The sequence below is a fragment of the Scleropages formosus genome, chromosome 4, assembly GCF_900964775.1.
Source record: "Scleropages formosus chromosome 4, fSclFor1.1, whole genome shotgun sequence".
Classification (NCBI taxonomy): Eukaryota; Metazoa; Chordata; class Actinopteri; order Osteoglossiformes; family Osteoglossidae; genus Scleropages; species Scleropages formosus.
Window position 1 is genome coordinate 23,256,713 of NC_041809.1, and position 18,502 is coordinate 23,275,214.

At 45.4% G+C, this 18,502-nt stretch overlaps 1 protein-coding gene across 3 annotated transcripts in view; it reads left to right on the forward strand.

Moving 5' to 3' along the window:
- The window catches only part of cadm2a (cell adhesion molecule 2a), a 292,739-nt gene that overhangs the window by 208,378 nt on the left and 65,859 nt on the right, over positions 1–18,502 (forward strand). For all 3 annotated transcript variants that reach the window (XM_029251282.1, XM_029251283.1, XM_029251284.1), the window contains exon 2: positions 8,576–8,602. In XM_029251282.1, coding sequence (XP_029107115.1) covers positions 8,576–8,602 — 27 coding nt within the window. The remainder of the gene's footprint in view (positions 1–8,575; positions 8,603–18,502) is intronic.

Consider the following 18,502-nt stretch of genomic DNA (forward strand, 5'->3'; position numbering starts at 1 on the left):
TGAATACCGCTGTTTTGCAGTAGACTGTATGCTAATAAACGAATACATTCACAATGTTTATGTATGATTTTTAGCTTTGGAAACAATTTCAGTTCATAGGCATTCGGTGAACTTGAGCCAGTCTTGAGCCCCTGTCTTGCCAAATCAGTTTTCACTGATCACAGTCGTTTAGCTTGTCCTCCAATAACCTGCAAGTTCAAGCACATGCTCAAAATTCCATTCGCATTTTAAATTGCAGTGTAAGTATTTAGCTCATGCTCCATTCATTACGAAAGATTTCCCATCAGAGGAGCCAACACAAATTGTCCTTTATTTCGGTTAAAAGCTTTTTTTATTTATTTCTGTGTCAACCTGTCACGGTTGTTTTTTGGAGCCAGAGCTCCCGCGGTCGTGATGTATTTACCCCCTCTCGCTGCTCCTGGTGCTCTCTGCCTTTGAAGCACAATAATATTAAAGACCCCCGAGAAGCGGGGAATCAATGGAAACAGCACATAATCAATTCGAGCTGTGTCGATATCATAACCAGATGCCTTGTGGGTAATTCGTGTCTCCTTCCTTTGGTACGGGATCCAAGCTGATCCTTTGTTATTCTGGCAATTTCTGGGAGGAAAAAAGAAGATCTAATTTGTCTCTGTTTATTGCCTGTAGCTGGTTGTTTTTGTTCTACCCGAGTCAGATGAAAGAGACAAGTAGAGATATGCTGCGATGTTCACCAGAAATTCTCTCCAGATATCAAGGATGGAGCAATAATCCATATTTCTCACATGGTCTGCCCAGAGACTAAGGAGAGAGGACGTTGTGGGGGCATTTGCCCCACATATTGGTTCTTGTGATGCAGACAATATTCTAAGATGTCACGGCATTAGCGTTTGTTGATACTGCGTGATGTTTTTTTCTATTTTCCACTTTGCTGTCCTTTTGGTCTTGCTCGAGGTGGGTAACACAACTTCTATGAAACCACGCACACACACATTGTCTGAAGCCGCTTGTCCTGAGCCAGAGCCTAACCCAGTAACGCAGGGTGCAAGGCTGGAGTGGGAGGGGACACACCCAGGAGGGGACGCCAGCCTGTCACAAGGCACCCCAAGCAGGACTCAAACCCCAGACCTGCCAGAAAGCAGGGCCCGGCCAAACCCGCTGCGCCACCGCGCCCCTTTGTACGAAGCCATCTTGTTCTTATTGGTAGAGCAGAATAGTTGACCTTCAGGCGGTTCAGTGGCACTGGAAAACAAGAAGATCCACCAGAATGGAGTTAGATTGAAGGTGGAATCCTAATCCATCCATTACCTTAAGCAGGTACCCCACCAACCTTTCATCTGTCACTGTCATCTGCTCCTACAGTGACCCTCCCCACAGGTGATCACGTAGGGGAAGAGTAAAGCTCGATGTCAAAGTGGATTTACCATGGCTGCACGCTGACGGAGGGGACGCACGTTAGCTAGCTAATTAACTGACACCAGCCCCGCACAGCATGGCTCTGCGAACCCGTCATGAACCTGCCAACAGTTGCTGTTAACTGGCGTTCCTCACCCAGGAAACTCACTGTCAGTAAGTAAAGGTGAAGCGAGGAAACGCTTCACCCTTCTGGTTCACCCGGATATCTGCATTGCCGTTTAACTCGCAGCTACCGCGTGAACTGCCGTTGACTGCCCAGCAGTCTCTAGTCGGCAGAGCACGGGTGCTGAATCGCAAAAATTAAAATAAATTTGAGGTTGGGTATAATAGATATCAGCCAATATTCATCATTGCGGAAAATCATCCCCATTTCTCCGAAGGTCACAGTTGCAGAAAATTAGCCTGGTTCTGCCTGAGGCACCTTTGAAACCTTACCTTCAACTGTATTTATGTGCTCTCTCTCGAAATTTGATCTCTCTCTGCTCGACCTAAGGGAGGAGAGGCAGAATTAAGAATGCATGATGCGTTTTGCCACAGGTTTCGAGAGCCGTGGTTTAATCAGGCAGCAAGCTGGCCCCGGATAGTTTTCAGATTGCACCAGCAAGGGCTGGGATTGGGGCTCTATTATCTGATTCCAGAAAAAAGTGCTTGAGGCACAATGCACGCAGAATTGACTTCCGTTGCTTTGGACAATACCAACATATCGTTCTGCTTCCTGAACCTGTTAGCAGGAGCAAAGATAGGTACGCGGAAAAAATGCACGGAGGCCCCAGGTGCTGAGAGCGAGCAAACCGGTGTGCTGCACGTTCACGTTCTCAAAGTCCTGGCTTACAGCAGAGGATGGATCAATGATTGTGATAGAAATCGGAGAAGTAATATTTGTTGCATCATTTATGAGCCCGTACTGCGTGTCCTGGCGCCGTAAGCAAGGTGAAAACGTGCTGTACCTGTTTATGTTTACTCGTTCGGCTTCTGCCTTGCACCGAAGCGCTCTGAGGAGTAAAAGACTGTCATGAAGCGCTTTTTTTAACCCGCCATCTGATTTTATTTCATACGATTTCATTTGATTCTCTGCTGTCTGTCTCCTCCATTTGCTGCGCCGAGATGGAAGGCACCTCGGGGCCATCGCAAACAGGCAGGTTGCCACTTCCTAAGCCAACCACGGGAAATTAGCAATCAGACTGTATTGTTTTTGTCACTGAGGTATCGCGGACCCCTTGTAACGACTCCGTGGGGCGATGTCACCTGCTCTGAATTGCACTGTTTTGACAGGGCTCTGCTTCAAAATATTCTTTTCTAAAAGTAAAGGAAGAGGTTTGAGGGGTTCAGGCTTGTGTTGTCAGTGGCATAGAAGGCACCGGCTGGAGAAAAAAATAGAATTATGTGCCGGATGAGCATACATACATCAGGCCACAGAGTCCACGGGAGAATCAGGGGAGCTCAGTAAATCACTTAGAGGCCACAGCCGAGAACCATTGTAATGATAATAAGATTTATGGGCTGTGCGCATGAAACCAAGATGGAGCGGAAAGATCAAGTTCCGCAGGACCTCGATTCGACCACGGTTTACTAAAGGCCTTAGCTGATTAGACCACGTCTCTACTAATGTGCGATGAAAAGCACCCTTTGGTTACGTGCATTATCAGTAAGTGAATCTCTAGCACTTTTCTCTTGTCTGATTTCTAATACAGTGCAAAATCCTACAGGGATTTGTATATTTTTGCGGGGCAAATGAGTGGAAGGAGACCTCTCGTCATACTTTGCTTAGTTGGAAAAATCTTACACTTCATCTAGCAGCATATGGACTCCATAATTGTGAGATACTGAGATTGAAAGTAAAAACCATGAATTTTTCCAAACTACAGTTGCAGAAAAGCTGGGTTGGGTATTGAATATGGTCATGTTGAAGCTCAACTTTGTTCATTTGTTCAGTAAACTCCCTACAATTACACGTACTCAACCACAGGCACTTACAAAAAGAAATCCACCACCAGACAGTACAATAGTTTCTGTGTGAACGATGAGAGGACTTGAGGGGATTTTATGCCGTTAGCATTTGAACATGATGGTAAAAAAGCAAATAGCTGTTTTAATTCAGGATGTCTTGAGACAGGGAAGTGAAATGTCAGCATCATCTTTGCATTCTCAACTTCTCAAGATCCTCCTGCTGTGCTATTTTTTGCTGCTTTTTCTCCCTGTCTTTGTGTCCTCCTACCACTCTGAATCATGTCTCCATGTAGTAATTGAACAGGCCTGGCAATTTTTCTATTTATTTAGTTGTTCAGAGTAGTTCGGTTCTTTCTTTGGACACAATGTTCAGTGATTGCTGAAGAATGGACCCAATGCATCTCCTGAAACCACTTGATCTCAGCTCTAAATTGTGCATTACACACCATACCAAGATACATTTGGGTTTTTTTTTCCCCTGAGCATGAGGTTTCGTGGCAGGACACTCTGCACTTTTGTAGTCCCGTGCTATTGGACACGGGGCTCCGTGACCGACGAGCACCGCTGGCTCCTTATTTCCCCCTGACGATCACCTGAACATGAAAGCAGCGGCAGCGTTTCACTTGCTGTCGGACACTTTTTTTTTCTTCAAATCTTCTGGCTTCCCCTTTTGCTTTGACGTGCATCCATTTCGAAAGCGTTCCTCATCCGAACGTATTTAGTCGTTACTGGAGCTGCTTCTCCCGCACAGTCCAGTTTCTGCTGAAAGGGTGGGTTACCTCTCCATGGCATGACTCACGCACACACAAGCAGGTAACAGGTGCAGGGAGAAACGAGTGTGCAGATTGCAGGCCTTTGCTTTGCAGCCGCACCAGTTCTGGGAATCAGGCCCATTCCAAGAGGGCTCGGGAATGTGGGGGCACTCATATCCTCCTTGCCAGTAGAACCTTCCAGAGATTCCTCTCCCTGAGTTTTCCAATAACAGTATGTTGGGGATGAGGGGGGACGCAGCTGAGTTCGTGCAAGCAATGAGTCAGTGAGGAGCAAAGCTTGCCAGGAGGTCAAGGGGTGTGTATCTTCAGCTGGCAATCTGTTCTCTCGCACCTTCCATTCCTATCAGCAATGTCATGCTGCTGAGCAGGACTCCCGTTCAGTGTCCTGCTATCAGGGGAGTCTCTCGCTCTGGATTAAATTCCAAAGAAGATGCCCTTTATGTCAAAAGTTCGGAGTTAAATTTTGTGAAAGGGTTCAAAAATTATTGTAGCCAATAGCTCCTGGTGGAAAACAAGCGTTAACATGTTTGTGTGTGTGTGTGTGTGTGTGTGTGTGTGCGCACATGTGCATGCGTGCATGTGCACTCAGGCTTCCATGTCATCCGATTTGTCACTCCAAGGACTAAAGACCTTCTCCCTTGATCGGAGCTCAAACAGCATATATAATGCTGGGTCTGAATTAATCACCCCTCTCCATTCACAGGTGAGTGAAGAGCAGGTCTTTGTCATGCTGGGGGGACAGCGGTCAGTGTCACTTCAAGCACTGTGGGTGGGATGCTGCTCTCAAGCCCCCCCAGGTGCTGGGTGACAGGAAGTCACTAAGCTGTTTGTTTAATTCATGCCCCATGACTTTAGCTTAGCTCCCATCACTCAAACATCACCCCTTTTTTTTAAGACGAACGTGCCAAATACAGCGATACAGTTGTGTTTTTTCTCTTATAGGATTCAGAAGAGCGATTGCAGCAGACAGAATAGACTACTGACACTAATTGCTTGCTATTTGCAGATACAGATCATCTGTCTTAAAAGATTTAAATTTCAGCATTTAATGCCAGTCGGTTCGTCCGAGGGTGGAAAACCTTTTAACTGAGATAGCCGAGGGTGAACATATGGTATGTGCGCAAGTAGCTGGGTTAGATAGAAGGTATGCAACAGAGGCAAAGAACAAACACACACACACACACACATACACTTTCAGAACCGCTTGTCCCATTCGGGGTCGCGGGGAGCCGGAGCCTAACCCGGCAACACAGGGCATAAGGCTGGAGGGGGAGGGGACACACCTAGGATGGGACGCCAGTCTGTCGCAAGGCACCCAAAGCGGGACACAAACCCCAGACCCACCGGAGAGCAGGACCCGGTCCAACCCACTGCACCACCGTGCCCCCCTGCAAAGAACACTGCTACGTTATTATGCGTGCAAATAAAAAGCTGTTTCACTAGAAGTGCCTCAGACTCACAGGTATATCAGAACATCATTAGGATTGATCACTATGCTGCAAAGGGCAGGTCAGTGCTTTAGAAACCGCACCTGAACCGTTCATAGCGTAAAATCAAAACCAGACAAAATCAGTTTTAAATGTGGTTGCAGAATGTGACGGTGGGGTCAGCACGGTCGCTCAACTTTGCAGCAGAGGGCCGAAAGTGCTTCACGCCCTGCTGTTCTGAAGGGCCGCTGGATGTTGGCTAGACAAACGACTGCGGGGGCCCATTCGCAGGCACACCAGACAGACCAAGCCGGGCCCTCCACAGGGCCCCGCGGCTCCAGGGCACCACCAGAGGGAGGCGTCGTTAATTGCAGGTCAAGAGCCAAGCGGGAGGTGCAGAGAAACAGGTGCCTTGCACAAGGGAGAGGAGTGAAAGCAGAATTAGTATTACCCCACACTTCACAGCCATTTGTTATGCCCTCAAGGGTCAGTCACAGGAGACGGGATGCCAGGGCACCGCTAGGAGCAAAAGACTGGAGGCCACAGTGGAGAGATGGGCCCACCATTAATCATGGCAGAAATCCGTTTCATTTCGTGTACGCTTCAGTTTGAGACTTAAACTCGCAGCACATCAGTAGGAGTGGCAAAGTAGTGCAGAAAGTGAATACAAAGTGATGCTTCTTGTATCAGTTGATAATGCAGATTTGTGACACGTTAATAATCTTCCATCAGAAGTGTATACGCACACACACACACACACACACACACATACACACACACACACACACATTTTCTGAGCCGCTTGTCCCATACGGGGTCGCGGCAAACCAGAGCCTAACCTGGCAACACAGGGCACAAGGCCGAAGGGGGAGGGGACACACCTGGGATGGGATGCCAGTCCGTCGCAAGGCACCCCAAGCGGAACTCGAACCCCAGACCCACCGGAGAGCAGGACCTAGTCAAACCCGCTGCACCACCACGCCCACCTCATCAAAAGTCATCTCCTTCTGAAACTTGAATTTTCCAAATGAAGGCACAATATTTTGTGTGAAGAATTTGCAATCCATTTTATGAAGCGAGCTACAGTGAAGATGATGGGAATCTGGGAGAGTTACATTTTCTCGTATGTACTAACCTGCTTTGCCGTTCTTTTCTGGGGCCGGGACACAAATAGAGTGGAAAAACAAATAGCAAAGAGGGAGACTTCCCGTAGGAATTTTTGTGATTCTTCACGCACCGCGGTTTGCGGAATTGATGGATCTATTTGGTATGCTTCCAGTGTCCTCCCAAACCTTTTCAGCTTACAGCAAGGAGAATCTTATCACAGAGCCCGACTTTGTCCACACTATTAGATTTGGAAGCTCAGGGATGGTGTCAGAGATTAATAACAGCCATGTAAGATGAAGGGGGCTGGGAAAAGGAGAAAAAAGTTTCAGCCATTGTCCAAAATAATGAATTTTCCCCACACTCTGCTGTCAGAGTGGTATTTATTCAGTGGGAGGTGTACACTCGATGTACCACAATGGACAGGTGTTTTAGGCAGGAACTGATTAGCTGGAAAAGCCTGCTTTTGTTCTGAAGCCGTGGATAATATTCACCTTTCTTGTGCCCTGTTATTAATTGGAACAGTAACATTTGAAACAAAAATCTTATATACTGATGTACCAATATAAATTGTGCTAGTATTGTGGTGTTAAGTGCTTGTCAAGAGAAAATTGAGCAAAAAACCTTTATTACATTCCATTTATTTTTTTAAGATTAAGATGAATAATATTTAGAGTTTGAATTGTTTTGTCCAACCTCTGCCCCTTGTTACATAGATTGCAAGCACCTACTCTATTCAGGCGGTTTCCGCTTTAATGAAGGGCATTATGTTTCAGCCGCATTAACAGAACAGTACCCAATACGTTCTTCCACAGCGCTGGGATGGATTTGTATATGGTGTAAAAAAAAAGACAGCTCAACAAAAGTTTTTAGCAGCATCAATGAGAGGATCGTGTGAGGTCAAGTAAGCGGCACTAATGTCAGTCTGCTTGAAGGTGTCCGTTTCCAGTCACGGGAAGGGCAGCTGTATTACATCCTCCAGCAACACGCTTGACTAAACTTGCAGCTGTTTAAATATTAAAAATTGTAAAACTGTAAACCCAGAAGTGTCTCCTGAGCAACTTTGACATTTGCGCCATGTTGCCATTCAAAGCAAGGACTTGTGTTTTCCCCTTGATGCTAATTGCCCTCCTGCAAAGGAGAGTTTGATTCACATCCAATCAATAACAATTATGGAAATAATAACCCAGCAGACGATAGGCAGGTCTTCTGAGACCATGGGATAGAAAGGCATGTCATGGCCAATATTGTGTGGGATTCATTCTCCTGCCATTGTTTAAAGTGATATTTACAAACAATATTTTCTGAATGATTAGGGGGGAGAAAGGCCAGAAAGCCCGTCTGCAGAAGGCTGTGTCGTTGTGCTTTGCTGAGTGGACTAAATATCATTTTTGTGAGAAAATGAAATGACGATGAGTGTGCCCACGTCTTTTTTGACATACGTTGAGAACATGTACTTGTCCATTTGCCGTGCATGCTGAACATGCAGAGGTATGTTTTAAATGTCAGAACGCTTTGGCAGTAGGCTGACATCCCCTGCTATTCCAGCAGGCCCATGAACACCGGGGCCAGGTGAACGGACAGCACGTGCTGCGGGGGAAGCGCTCGCACACCCGCTGTTATGTTTGTGCGTGCGTGTAATGGTGGCCAGGAGACGTGACCTGTTTCAATCACAGTCCCGCAGTCAGGACCGCAGTGCTGGAGCTTCCAAACGTGACAGTGAAAGAGGAGATGGTATCAGGCGGCCGAATCAGCAGCAGATAGGATCAAGCGTCCGCTTTGAGGATCTTTGCTCTGTCTCTCTCTCCCGCCGCACCACCCTCCCTCCCTCCCAAGTTGAACCTGTCTAATCCAGTGTTGTCTTCTCTTCTCTCTCTTTCTCTCTCGCTGCCTCGGTGCTGCCTCTTGCACCCTGCCTTGTGATTCCAGCGGCTGCAACGAAAAACAAAGCCAGAGGTGAGTCCTCCTCCAGCACCGCTACCACCACCCCTTTCGCCACGTCATATCCCCACTCTACTCTCTCTACTGGTATGTGGTTCAAGGTGGGCAGTACTCCTCAGGGAGCTGCCCTCAGTGGGAAGCATACATCAGCATTGCCACTTGAAGAAACCAATCTTAGAAAGGCTCACCAACCATCGGCAAACATGCTCGTGATGCACTTTCGTAATAATCATTGCTGTCAGTGTAATTACCAAGTGTAATTCTGTGTCCTTTTTCCACTTAATGTCTGTTGGATGGAGTAGATGGTGTTTCAGAAAGTAAATTCAATATTGTTGTCAACAAATATAACAATTAGCTGATGCACTACCTCTATTAGCACTGCTATTTGTGTTGCAGTGCTACTTTAACAATGCCAATTGTGAACCTGCTAATGGTAACGGCATTGTTCACCTGAGTCGAAATTGACGATACGTCACTACTTTCCTCGATATTACTCCAGGACACTTGTGCCACAATTTGCGATGACTTTATTGTCCTCCAAAAGGACGCCAGTCACAGTGAAAACCTGACAAGAACACTTAATTTGTGTACAGCTGACTGGAAGGCAAATGCCAGGGTCAGGAAGCGACAAGTGGTCAGCCAGGCTTCAGTTAGCAGGTGGTGCCAGACCAAAGGTGTTTAAGTCATTCGTCGTCGGCATTACTCATAGCCGCCCCGGCGCCCTGCTCCCACCACAGGTTTTAAAAGCCATACATCAAGACCGCTTTTTGTTTTGACAGCACACTGAATGAGTTAGCATTTAATTTTTGGACCCTTAGAGCCTTTACAATTAGACTTGTTGTTCTTGTCAATGGACATTTACATGACTTTCTGGGAGGTTATGCATCAACCACATTACTCTTTTCTGCTTAATAATTGTTTACACTCGTTGCCTGTGTAGAAAATAATATTTAAATAAATCAGTACAATAGAAAAAGTCTCAAAAGACCATGTCAACATCAAGGACTGAACTTCTCCATCCATGGGATTAGAAGAAGATCCTCACAAGGTTTGAGCAAGGTGTGTGCGCCATTCATCCAAATGTGCATTTAAGACAATATGAAGAGCATGACTGACACAAAGTAAAGAATGTTGAAGGTACTCCGTAATCAATGTTCTAAACATCTAATTCCATACTTCGTGGCACATTGATGTCTGTGAACAATTTAAAATAATCACTGTCAAAGTTTTGCTGAGTTCCACTTGTCCTTCAGCATGCCAGTCGGTGCTTCCTCAAAAAACTGCACCATAATCAGATACTGTATGTCCTGTACACCCATCTGAGGATGGATCTCTGACCTGAGATGTGGGAATTAACCTTATGTCTGTAGCAGAGCTCCAGTGACCATGTCCTACTAAATCACCTCATCTCCATTTGAATTCTTGCACCGTCCATATGGAATGGACAAAAACAAATCAGTTTTATGAGGACGTGCTCCATGTTGCACTGGGCTGGCATTCACTGCTTGTGTTGCACCTCAGTTGCTCTGCAACAACTGAGAAGGCCTGTTTCTCAAGCAGCGTGATGCAGACAGGAATAGCTGGCCATCATCATTCATGTCGGCCCGATGGTGTCCACACGGCCGTAAAGGAAATCCATTCTCCATGTAATGGAAAATGACTTTGGCTGTGTCCACTAGGTTTCGAATTCATTGGCCTTGTGCCAAGCTTCATCCTCCGCGAATCACTATGCCTGACATGAGGGCTTCTCCCAAACACAGGGAAAGAGGGGAATATGTACAGGCCCATCGTGCACCAGAGACCCAGCATCATCTAGAATGTCCAGAGGGCCTGTTAGTTACACTACACTGCAAAGTGGCAATAGATGGGGGAAAAAAGGCAGCTAGAGAAAAAGTTGCAGGCTATTTGTTCTGAGAATACAGCGAGGAGATATACATCCTATCTCTGCTGCCTGTGATAATAGAAGAAACAATATTTCCAAAGATGACATCTCTGAAGTCAAAGCCCTATGAGCCCTGGGAAAGATGGTTTATTCCATTCGAAAAAAAACTGCTATGAAATGTCTCCACTGCGACCAGTGAGACATTCAAAGAAGTTGAAAAGGTACAACTCATTATTGATCGCTTTTGCTGGCCCATCCTGCTTCAGCACAGTAATTAGGAGCAAGGTGACTTCAGACTTCTGACACTTTGGCACCTCATTAAACTGTGGCATCTTTCGGAATGCCGTTAATGCTTTGTTATTCACGACTCTAAGAAGTGCTGTTTATTGCGGGCTTCCCTTTGGCAATGTCCACTGTGATCTTGAGAGAAGACTGCAGCAGGGCCCTTTGTTTCAGTCTCCATTAGAAATATTTCACCCCAGAGACCATCTTCAGTGGTGCATCAGTTTGAATCCCTGACATGCCACAGTAACCATCTGTTTGGTCCATGTACCCTCGGGAGGGTGAGACTACTGAGGTTTCCTCCCCTTCATTGCTTACAACAACACCTGCAGTCCATCAGGCAGCTACAGGGTATGGATGGAATCTCATGAATATGCTTCTCCTTTGAGTACGTTTTGTTACCCAACGGAGACTAAAACAGGTAGCATTGCGGTTAGCGGTGCCGCTTTGCGCTTGAAGGACCTGGTCTGAATCTCACATTTTGCTGCAATATCCTTGAACAAGGTATTTTGCAATTAATTGTTCCAGTAAAAGCCCCCAACTTTATAAATCGGTGAATCACTGTAAGTAGCTTAACATTGTAATTTGCTTTGGAGAAGTGTCAGCTACATAAACGTGTGTAATGTAAATTTAAGCCTTAGAGTTTAAGGAAGCAAGCGGCTCATAAGATGTATATTTGCAGCAGAGCGTGCTTAGGTTTATTTCTCCCACGTTAACATGGGTGGCATGCTTTAGGAATCTGACAAACAGCTACAATAAGATTAAAAAGAAAAAAAATAAACATTTCACCCCTGCAACATACTAAAACATGGTGACTGAAGTTGTTGAGGTTTGGGCTTGAAGCCCAGGATAACCAACAGTGCCATTAGAGGCCTGGGGACAGTAGCTGTGAGAGCTGAAATAGAGCCATCAGAAGTACTCCACACCTTTTTAGAGAATAATCTCCATGTCAGCGAAAGGGCTTTGAGTAGATAAGAGTGAGGATGGTAATGAGGTTGACACATTATAGGTGGGACATCTGTGAGGCGCAACCAAGGACTGAGAGGCCCCCTCCCCAACCTCTCACCTCCTGGCACTGCAGGGCCATCACACTTTTCACACACTGGAAGTTCAGCCCTCTAAAATCATCCAAGGCCTTCATTAAAGGCATCCATCAGTGCTCACCAGAAGAAGTGGCAGAACAGGCTGTCTTTGCACATAGGGGTTCACACACCCCACCCCACCCCCCACGTAATTCCCTGGCTTCTGTTTTTAGTGAAGTCCCTGATATTTTTGTATGCCCCTCTTTCACTGCGACACAAAATCTCCCTCAAGTCCATCGTGTCCAGCTTGCACAGCGAGGCGTCCGTTCGCAGCAGATGAGCTGCTATTACCCCTAAGTGAAAGGACTGCACAGAAGAGAGGACGTCCTTTGGAGAGCAGATGAGGGTGTCATGCTGAGAGACCAAATAGCTACGAGCAACAGGGATGTACACATGACACACACAGCGTTCCGCTACAGCAAAATGTAGTATGTCAGGACAGCGCAATTTTCCCAGGTGCCTTTGCTCCTAACAGGGAAGTGATAGTATGTTGCTGCCCAGCATGTATGTTTTCCTTTTTCTGATAAGAGTAGAAATTAAAAAGAATTACATTCAGAAAAATATCACTATCATTCCCCGAGGAGAGGAGTCCTTCCTCCTTGTTCGTTGGCTGTGAACCTGCACACCTCCACAGAACACCATACTGTTCTGATAGCTCAGAGGAAAACCACTGGTCGGGTCACCTGTAATGACACCGGACGCAGCCCTTCTCCGGGGTGCTCACCTGGCTGCTCTGCCCGGCGGCCAACTTCCTATGAAGTCTGTAATTCGGCAGAGACAGAGAGTTGGTTTTCTAAAGGTTCTGTGTCAGGGCTCAAGGCATCCACGGAGGGCAGAGAGGAGTGCAGAGTGAAAGAACTGTAGGTGTTTTACCCAGATATTGAATAAAGGATGTGTGGCTCTTCCACTGGAACCTCAAAGTACTTTAAATGACATATTGAAGGAGGCAGGTTGCTGAATTCACAAGGATTGCGGTAATTTTTATGTTTTTTCACTTGCTAAAAACATTTCGTATCCTCGCCAAAGATTTTGAAAAGTTATTAAAAGATAACTGGTTCAGTTGTATCGGTCAAGCGATGCACTGCAAATGTGTGTCCAGTTGGCCACGCACCGCTTTGGGCGGTTTGACGGCCAGTGCATCCTGCAGACGCAGAGAAGAAATTGGTACGAAATGGATTGTTGACATCCCTTGTGAATGATTTTTATCTGAAGGGAAATTGGCTGGCAAATAAGAATTCCGTGTGGGTTGAGAGGATGAATCCAGAACTGAGACGGATTTCCCCAAAGCTCAAAACATGAAATGAACTGTGACGGAATCCAACCCAAACCAATCCAAACCAACCCAAAGGCTCATGTTCAAACCCTTGGCCATGTTCTGTTTCAGAACAGCCTGATGGAAACTCAAGCTGTGCTTTACTAATTGTAGGCTCTGCATTCATTAAAGGAAGCTAATTTAATTGTTTCAGGCTCTCTGGGCTTTAATAAACACAAATGATATAATATTGCAATCATAGCTCATACAAATAAAGCTTACAGAACTAATAATTGAGCAGAGTTTCTGAGGGCTTGTTGGTGTAGTCATTCAAGTCTAGAGCTATGCATACCTCCATAGTAACAGCCATCTCCTGACCTCCTCTTCCAGGAGATGCGGAACAACTAATTCCCCATTATTTGTAACTAAAAATGATGCTCAATATTTTAATTTCCATGAAGCTTGGTACAGGAAAAACAGTAGAAAGTTAATTATATTTATTCATTTGGCTATTAAAGCAAAATTTGTACTGAACTTCATATTTCTGCTGCCTTGACAAACTGCCGTGTTGCCTTTTTCTCTCTTAAGAGCTGAGCAGTTGTTACATGCTGTGCTCATGCACACTGTTCGGGCAAGCACAAACAACCAGAGGCTTGAGCCTCCTAGAGTCATGCCATGCTGCTCCCACGACCCTCAGCTGGCCAGCATTCTTCTGTGCACATGGCACGGAATCCCCTGTGGCAGCCAAACCTTATCGTCACCTTTCACGTGTACAAAAAGAGCAGTTTGACATCGCTGGCAGCCAGACGTGGGCTCCCATGGACATCCGTAGAAAGGCTTGGACTAGTTGTAGGGGCAGCTATACTTATGCTGTATCAATACCACGCTTATAAAATCGAAGGGTTCGCACTAACCCAAACTGGAAGATTGGTGCATCCAAATATCAAAGACACTGTGAAACATGGGTCTGAGTTTGGGCTGGAGGTCAAGAAAAGAAGAATGAATTTGTTCAAAAAGGAAGTGATGCTTGGGGAAGCACAGTGTTAGGACTTAGTTGATCGGAGTGGCAGCCTCATGCAAGTGGACATCTTAGGGAGGCATGGAGCAGGCGGGCATCTCAGACAGAAGGGCAAGCTCTGGCAGGTAGGGCATGAACTCCAGGACAGGAAGGAGGGAAAGGCAATAGAGGTCAACACCATATCGTTGTCTGTCTACTGCCCTTGAGAAGGATGTTCATCCAGCAGAAACACAAAGCACATGCTTAGAACCTCAACATGAGTGGCTTCATCACAAAACAATGCCTCTCCATTTTTCTCTTTCTTTGCCTTTTTTCTTAGCACATTATTTTACTTCATTTCTGTAGAAATAACGCATTCATTAATGTATCAGCAGAGTAAAAATTTGAAAGACTCAACTTGCAATTTACGATTTTTATGTTTGAAGCTTTAGGGGGATTGTTTCAGAAAGTTATAATGTCAGGAGTTTCATGAGTTTTAATGGATTTCTCAGACTAATGGAGTACATCTAGTTCCATAACAAAAGACTCTAAGACTGCCACCCCCCTGCTGTCCCAACACACACTGTGCTCATTTGACACTGGTCTTCTGTAGAGGGCCATCAGGATTGAACTTCTTTGTTTGGTGGTGCATTGCAGGTATTTCTGGGAAGACTTTCAGTGAACGTAATGTTCTGTACTGCAACTGACACTAAAACTGCAGGCCTGTCAGCACCTGGTGTATACAGCTATATACAGTACATCTGTCCTTTTGTATGCATTAATTATTACTTTTCTGAGGAAATCGGCTCTTGATTTACACTGGCTGAGCCTCTCTTCCCCTCAGACTTGGACCGCAGTAGTTCACATTTTAATGTTTCAAAACAGAGCAATAAAACAGACGGAAATTTATGCGAGCTTCCACACCAAACCCTAGTGACCCCCAGTCCTTCATTTTGGTTTCATAGCTGTCATTTTATATGTTATTACATCTTAAAAAAGAGAAAGGCTCGCAACTCTAGCCGCAAGGGCACATTGGTGTTTATGTGGTGCTTCAGTTTGTTTGTCATAAAAGTGTTGTCTGTTGGCTGGATGGGTTAGGTCTGGGCACAGTCCACATTCAACCTTCTTTGAGATAATCCAGCTGAAAGCCAACAGCTTGCTTTAAAGTCTGAACTATGGATCAAGCTGAAACCAAAAGTGGCTAAAAAGGGAACCTGACCATCAAAGTTAATGGAATTCAGCCTTTGCAGTCATAAGTTAGAAAGAGCAAAAAGCTTTGCAAGGCACTGATTCATTTATTCACTCATTATTGATGGTTACTTGTCCAATACGGGGTCACGGTGGTCCAGAGCCTTGGAACGATAGGGCTTGAGGCATGGTACACACTAGATGGGATGCCAGTCCATCACAGGGTATTATTCACATCCACTTGTTATACATTAAGACAAAGAATCAAAACCAAAAGTAAATATTCTTAATAGTCTGACGATATGCAGAACCTGGCAGCTATTCCCTGGTAGCTCATTGGCTCGCTCTGTTGATGAGAAACTGTTAATAATTTGACTTGTCCTGCAAATTAGCTTCACTTGTAAGAGTTACTGTCACTGCACCTTTGCTACGCTGGTACGGCTTGGTCACTACACGTTGAAAAAACATTGCATAAAAATGCACGAAATCTTGTTAACATTATGAAGTGCATTTGAATTTTTTTGTTTACACAAGATGAACAGCTGCTCTCTGATATAATTGTGCAAATGAGAATGGAATTATCTCATCTGCATTTGTTGTTTTGTAATTAATTAGGTTTCTGGAGTTAGAAATTGCAATTTGCTCTCTGAATGTTCACGGCCAGTACAGAGTAGGTTAATGGGAGTCTTTTTGCGGGTTAATTGAATTTGTACACAGCTAGAAGATGTGCAGAACATCACCCAGTCCTAGCCTGAAAATCATTTGTCATGTATTGAGAGAAACCACACTAAAGTGGTGACAAGTAAACAGGACATTAAAAATAGTTGACGAATTTACCATTTGTATTACATGGTCGGGCGCTGCATTTCTCATTGGCCTCTTTATGTCAGCCTGCGAATTTCTTTGAGGCTGAAGAATCGAGCCCCGAGGAGTAATGGGTGAGGTTGGGACGACCCCTGAGGGAGCACAAACACAGGCCTCGGATGCACCGGCACGGTATGACTCCGCATCAGATCACGCGCGTCTGCGATTGGAGTCGATTGGGTGTGAAATTCATAAGCTGTTGAGGGGAATTAAACTGTCATGCAGAACACAAGCTTGCCTTGCACTGCCAAAGTGGAGAGAGAGGTGAGGTTAGGTCGGGTGGCGGGGCAGAAGTTGTTGAAAATACGCTCGACTGCTTTTTTTATATTTACGTTTCCGAATAGCTGTTTAGCTGCCGTATGAAACAAGGGCTCGTACAAACTAGCTGAGAGGGAGTTAAAAATTCATCTGCGGAACTTGTTTCTGCCATGATGGGTAGAAGCCAGGAAAAGATGTATTATAGCGAGAGCTCTATCACTTCTCCAGGCAGTTGTCCATCTCACTACTTTTTTTGCTTCGCTGCTACAGCTGTCAGATTAAGGTTGTTCTTCACATTTGATAAAACTGATGATAACTGTATTCATATAGCACCTGTCATCAAGGGATTTCACAGAATGTTCCAGGAATGGCGTCTGGTGCTTGCTGATAGGCAGGAGTCATTTTTTTGCCCACAATCATCCTTGAGTTACAGTGGTACCCAATGCATGGGCCACAGATGGGTACATAAACAGGAAAACCTCCAGCAACTGCACAGACAGAGCTGCCTTTGCGCATGTGCACTAACATAATGTTAGATACATCCAGTATGATGTCAAAGAAATTCATGCAGCGGAATAAACTTTGAATTTGAATGACATCAAGAATTAACAGGAATTTAGTTGGAAAGTGTTTGCATGAAACTAAAGGATGTTTGGTGGTGGGTCACGGAGGGGGAGCAGTTAGAACTTAGCAGGTCTCCTCTTGATATTTGGGGTCTGGGAGAGTTATGGTGGTGGAGTGGCCGGGCAGGCTGATGAAGCGTTTGCTGTCGTCTGCACTGAAGTGACTCGGAGACGCCTCGCGTTTTCCGCTGCAGGGTCACTGTTAGCCACTTCTTGCCCTCAGCGTGCTTAGACAAGTCATCCAGGCCTTATTAAGACTCATGCATCGTTCACCACCTACTGGGGGGTCCATGTCTGCCGAAATATAGGCAACAGCCTCCACAGCTTCTCCTGAGTCAGTCATCAGTCCTGAGTCTACTAGTTCTGCTTGCTAGGTAGTTCTCCATTACTTCTTGAAGATAATCCATAAGTGAGATACTAATGTCTATTGACCCAAGTCATGGAGGACAAGTGGAAGAGTGTGGGGTGTGGCATCGACAGCTTTTTCGGACTGTATAACCGATAAAGGTTTGGATCTGAAAAAATGTTCATGGCCAGTTCATCCAACCCAAATTTGCCCCAAAGCTCTATTTGGTGTGGCTGCAAAGGGCAAAGGATTATGGAAGTGAGTAATAGGAGTTATCGCTTGACACAGGGCTTTTCACACTGTGGTTATTTGGCTTACCTCTACCTCTATAGGTTAAATGACACTTAAAGCTGGTCTTGATTAAAAGGTCCTTATTTCCTAAGGGAATTTCGTTGTATTCCTCTTTTTCTTTGCACCGTGTATTCACTTCGAGAGTTCTTGTGCTTGTATGCAATCAAGATCCGCCAAGTTATTTCACTTTTGGTCCCGTTTATTTAATTTCTGTTAACTTTTGATGGCAGATAGAAGAGGTCTTCACCTGTACTTAATAACCCTCCTTGCTACATGAAATTCCATTTGCTGTCTGGCAGTGCCACCAACAGCCCCTTAGGGTGAGCTTATTGGTTTATTTACATATTTATTTTTGTGCTCATCCTCTATTCCTCGTCATGTCGCACACATGGTCCAGAAGGCCTGCTGTCTGAAGGTCACCCGTTTAGCTACCTTGAGGCGTCTCAAGCATATCTGAAAGCTGGAGTCTGTTGCACACAAATGTCATCCTGTTTTGCTCTTTGGAAAGGTTATGGGAACAGCACGCATCTCAAGGTCCACCAACAAAACATTTTTTTGGTTGAGATATATGTACATGGATATGAAAGAACGCCCACACCCACACACACACACACACACACACACACACACACACAATGTTGTGTCAAAGCTGTCGAGTGCATTATGTGTTGAAAAAAAACATTGGGGAAAAAAATAGACCCATTTGATGAATAGGCACAGCTTGCGATCCATTAAAAGTGGAATCCAGACTGCAGTTTGCCAGTGACTGAGGAATATTTCACGCCTTTAACTTCCCACAAACCCCTGCTTCCCGATTTAGGCCAACAACCGGCTTAGCGCATCGTTGGAG